At 43.3% G+C, this 5,140-nt stretch overlaps 2 protein-coding genes across 2 annotated transcripts in view; one reads left to right on the top strand and one right to left on the bottom strand.

The window, feature by feature from the left end:
- Positions 1–1,167, bottom strand: part of LOC102974400 (heterogeneous nuclear ribonucleoprotein A1-like) — a 12,589-nt gene extending 11,422 nt beyond the window's left edge. The window contains exons 1-2 of the mRNA XM_028492095.2: positions 584–1,167; positions 6–513 (exon numbers count right to left, since the gene is read on the bottom strand). Coding sequence (XP_028347896.1) covers positions 6–513; positions 584–949 — 874 coding nt within the window. The 5' untranslated portion in view covers positions 950–1,167. The remainder of the gene's footprint in view (positions 1–5; positions 514–583) is intronic.
- SPARCL1 (SPARC like 1) overlaps positions 1–5,140 on the top strand; it is a 59,881-nt gene that overhangs the window by 23,951 nt on the left and 30,790 nt on the right. The window lies entirely within an intron of this gene.

Genomic DNA, 5,140 nt, shown 5'->3' with positions numbered 1-5,140 from the left:
TTGGCCTCCACCACCATAGGGGCCAGAACTTCTGCCTCCAAAGTTTCCTCCTTTCATGGGTCCAAAATTTGAAGATTGATTGTTGTAACTGCCAAAATCATTGTAGCTTCCACCACCTCCAAAATTGCTTCCATCATTACCAAATCCATTATAGCCATCCCCACTGCCACCATATCCCCCGCCACCGTGGCTGCCACCAAAACCACCTTGACCACTGAAGTCTCCTCCACGACCAAAGCTGTCATTCCCACCAAAACCCCCTCCATGACCACCACCAAAGTTTCCAGAACCACTTTGACCTCTTTGGCTGGATGAGGCACTAGCCATCTCTTGCTTAGATAGGGCTTTTCTTACTTCACAGTTGTGGCCATTCACAGTGTGGTATTTCTGAATGACAAGCTTGTCTACAGAGTCATGGTCATCAAAGGTTACGAAAGCAAAGCCTCTCTTTTTGCCACTGACTCGATCAGTCATGATTTCAATCACTTCAATTTTCCCATACTGTTCAAAATACTCTTAGTTGCCACTGACTCGATCAGCCATGATCTCAATCACTTCAATTTTCCCATACTGTTCAAAATACTCTTAGGTGATGTTCTTCAGTGTCTTCTTTAATGCCACCAACAAAAATCTTTTTCACAGTTAAGTGGGCACCAGGTCTTTGAGAATCTTCTCTTGAGACGGCCCTCTTTGATTCCACAACTCTTCCATCCACCTTGTGTGGCCTTGCATTCATGGCCACATCTACCTCCTCCACAGTGGCATATGTAACCACCCCAAAGCCTCTGGAGCTCTTGGTGTTTGGATCCCTCATTGCCACAGAATCTGTGAGTGCTTCCCACTGCTCACAATGGCTCCTCAGGCTCTCGTCGGTTGTTTCAAAGCTCAAACCTCCGATGAAGAGCTTCCACAGCTGTTCAGGCTCTTTGGGTGACTCTGACTTAGACATGACGGCAGTGGGGCACGGGGGGAGACGTCAACGATGCTTACTCGGTGGTGTCCACAGGCAGAAAGGAGTAATCTACCAAACGTATCTTCTAATTCTTTTTATTTGAGTCTTCTCCCTTTTTTTCTTGATGAGTCTGGCTAATGGTTTATCAATTTTTTTTATCTTCTCAAAGAACCAGCTTTTAGTTTTATTGATTTTCCTATCATTTCCTTCATTTCTTTTCATTTATTTCTGATCTGATCTTTATGATTGCTTTCCTTCTGCTACCTTTGGTGTTTTTTAATTCTTTCTCTAATTGCTTTAGGTGTAAGGTTAGGTTGTTTATTTGAGATGTTTCTTGTTTCTTGAGGTAGGTTTTTATTGCTATAAACTTCCCTCTTAGAACTTCTTTTGCTGCATCCTGTAAGTTTGGGGTCATCAAGTTATCATTGTCATTTGTTTCTATGTTTTTTTGGATTTCCTCTTTGATTTCTTCAATGATCTCTTGGTATTTGTAGCGTATTGTTTAGCCTCCATGTGTTTGTATTTTTTACAGTTTTTTTCCTGTAATTGATATCTAGTCTCATAGTGCTGTGGTTGGAAAAGATACCTGATACGATTTCAATTTCCTTAAATTTACCATGGCTTGATTTGTGACCCAAGATATGATCTATCCTGGAGAATGTTCCATGAGCACTTGAGAAAAGAGTGTATCCTGTTGTTCTTGGATGGAATGTCCTATAAATATCAATTAAGTCCATCTTGTTTAATGTGTCATTTAAAGCTTGTGTTTCCTTATTTATTTTCATTTTGGATGATCTGTCCTTTGGTGAAAGTGGGGTGTTAAAGTCCCCTACAATGATTGTGTTACTGTCGATTTCCCCTTTTATGGCTCTTAGCATTTTCCGTATGTATTGAGGTGCTCCTATGTTGGGTGCATAAATATTTACAACTGTTATATCATCTTCTTGGATTGATCTTTTGATCATTATGTAGTGTTAGCATTTGCCTTATGTATTGAGGTGCTCCTATGTTGGGTGCATAAATATTTACAACTGTTATATCATCTTCTTGGATTGATCTTTTGATCATTATGTAGTGTTCTTCTTTGTTGTAATAGTCTTTATTTTAAAGTCTATTTTGTCTGATATGATAATTGCTACTCCAGCTTTCTTGTGATTTCCATTTGCATGGAATAGCTTTTTCCATCCCCTCACCTTCAGTCTGTATGTGTCCCTAGGTCTGAAGTGGGTCTCTTGTAGACAGTATATATATGGGTCTTGTATTTTATCCATTCAGCCAGTCAGTGTCTTTTGGTTGGAACATTTAATCCATTTACATTTAAGGTAATTATCGATATGTATGTTCCTATGACCATTTTGTTAATTGTTTGGGGTTTTTATGGCTGTTAGCATTTGCCTTATGTATTGAGGTGCTCCTATGTTGGGTGCATAAATATTTACAACTGTTATATCATCTTCTTGGATTGATCTTTTGATCATTATGTAGTGTTCTTCTTTGTTGTAATAGTCTTTATTTTAAAGTCTATTTTGTCTGATATGAGAATTGCTACTCCAGCTTTCTTCTGATTTCCATTTGCATGGAATATCTTTTTCCATCCCCTCACTTTCAGTCTGTATGTGTCCCTAGGTCTGAAGTGGGTCTCTTGTAGACAGCATATATATGGGTCTTGTTTTTGTATCCATTCAGCCAGTCTGTGTCTTTTGGTGGGAGCATTTAATCCATTTACATTTAAGGTAATTATCGATATGTATGGTCCTATTACCATTTACTGAATTGTTTCGGGTTGTTCTTGTAGGTCTTTTCCTTCTCTTGTGTTTCTTGCCTAGAGAAGTTCCTTTAGCATTTGTTGTAAAGCTGGTTTGGTGGTGCTGAACTCTCTCAGCTTTTGCTTGTCTGTAAAGGTTTTAATTTCTCCATCAAATCTGAATGAGATCCTTGCCGGGTAGAGTAATCTTGGTTGTAGGTTTTTTTCCTTCATCACTTTAAATATGTCCTGCAACTCCCTTCTGGCCTGTAGCATTTCTGCTGAAAGATCAGATGTTAACCTTATGGGGATTCCTTTGTGTGTTATTTGTTGTTTTTCCCTTGCTGCTTTTAATATGTTTTCTTTGTATTTAATTTTTGACAGTTTGATTATTATGTGTCTTGGCGTGTTTATCCTTGGGTTTATCCTGTATGGGACTCTCTGTGCTTCCTGGACTTGATTGACTATTTCCTTTCCTATATTAGGGAAGTTTTCAACTATAATCTCTTCTCAATTCTTTTTATTCTTTTTTCTTTATTCTGCTCTGTGGTAGTTATTTCCACTATTTTATCTTCCAGGTCACGTATCCGTTCTTCTGCCTCAGTTACTCTGCTATTGATTCCTTCTAGAGAATTTTAAATTTCATTTATTGTGTTATTCATCATTGTTTGTTTGCTCTTTAGTTCTTCTAGGTCCTTGTTAAAGTTTCCTTCCATTTTCTCCATTCTATTTCCAAGATTTTGGATTATCTTTGCTATCATTACTCTGAATGCTTTTTCAGGTAGACTGCCTATTTCCTCTTCATTAGTTTGGTCTGGTGGGTTTTTACCTTGCTCCTTCATCTCCTGCATATTTCTGTCTTCTCATTTTGCTTAACTTACTGTGTTTGGGGTCTCCTTTTCACAGGCTGCAGATTCGTAGTTCCCGTTGTTTTTGGTGTCTTCCCCCAGTGAGTAAGGTTTGTTCAGTGGCTTGTAGTCCCTGTGTTCTGATCGATGAGGCTGTATCTTGTCTTTCTTGTGGGCAGGTCCATGTCTGGTTGTGTGTTTTGGGATGTCTGTGACCTTATTATGATTTTAGGCAGCCTCTCTGCTAATGAGTGTGGTTGTGTTCCTGTCTTGCTAGTTGTTTGGCATGGGACGTTCAGCACTGGAGATTGCTGGCTGTTGGGTGGAGCTGGGTCTTAGTGTTGAGACAGAGATCTCTGGGAGAGCTCTTGCTGATTGATATTACTTGAGACCTGGAGGTCTCTGGTCGTCCGGTGTTCTGAACTTGGCTCTCCCACCTCAGAGGCTGAGGCCTGACACCAGGCCGGAGCACCAAGACCGTGTCAGCCACATGGCTCAGAGAAAAGGGAGAAAAAAAAGAAAGAAAAATAATAACTAAAAAGAAAAAATAAAATTATTAAAACAAAAAAAATTAGAAAGTAATAAAAAAAAGAAGAGCGCAACCAAACCAAAAAACAAATCTGTCAATGATAACAAGCGCTAAAATCTATACTAAGATAAACATAAAAATCAGAAACAAGTCAGTCACAGACAGCAAATGCCAAGTCTACAGTTGTTCCCAAATTCCACTGCCTCAATTTTGGGATGATTCGTTGTCTATTCAGGTATTCCACAGATACAGGGGGGGGCTCTGGCTCACTCAGGCTGGAGGGAGGGAGGGGCACAGGTGCAGGGCGAGCCTGCGGCGGCAGAGGCCAGTATGACGTTGCACCAGCCTGAGGCGCGCCGTGCGTTCTCCCGGCGAAGCTGTCCCTGGATCCCGGGACCCTGGCGGTGGCGGGCTGCACAGGCTCCCGGGAGGGGAGGTGTGGAGAGTGACCTGGGCTCGCACACAGGCTTCTTGGTGGCGGCAGCAGCAGCCTCAGCGTTTCATGCCCGTCTCTGGTGTCTGAGCTGATAGCCGTGGCTCGTGCCCATCTCTGGAGCTTGTTTAGGCTGTGCTCTGCCTCTGTGGGCACACAGGGAAGGAATCCCCTCTCCTCGTGCACCCCGAAACAATGGTCTCTTGCCTCTTCGGCAGCTCCAGACTCTTTCCTGGACTCCCTCCCGGCCAGCTGTGGCGCACTAGCCCCTTCAGGCTGTGTTCCCGCCGCCGAGCCGATCCCAGTCCTCTCCCTGCGATCCGACCGAAGCCCGAGCCTCAGCTCCCAGCCCCCGCTCGCCCCGGCAGGTGAGCAGACAAGGCTCTCGGCCTGCTGAGTGCCGGGCGGCACCGATCCTCTGTGCGGGAATCTCTCCACTTTGCCCTCCGCACCCCTGTGGCTGCGCTCTCCTCCGTGGCTCCGAAGCTCCCCTCCTCCGCCACCCGCAGTCTCCGCCCGCGAAGGGGCTCCTAGTGTGTGGAAACCTTTCCTCCTTCACGGCTCCCTCCCAGAGGTGCAGGTCCCGTCCCTATTCTTTTGTCTCTGTTTTTTCTTTTTTCTTTTGCCCTACCCA

Source organism: Physeter macrocephalus, chromosome 7 (genome assembly GCF_002837175.3).
Source record: "Physeter macrocephalus isolate SW-GA chromosome 7, ASM283717v5, whole genome shotgun sequence".
NCBI lineage: Eukaryota > Metazoa > Chordata > Mammalia > Artiodactyla > Physeteridae > Physeter > Physeter macrocephalus.
This window is presented reverse-complemented; position numbering and strand designations above follow the sequence as displayed.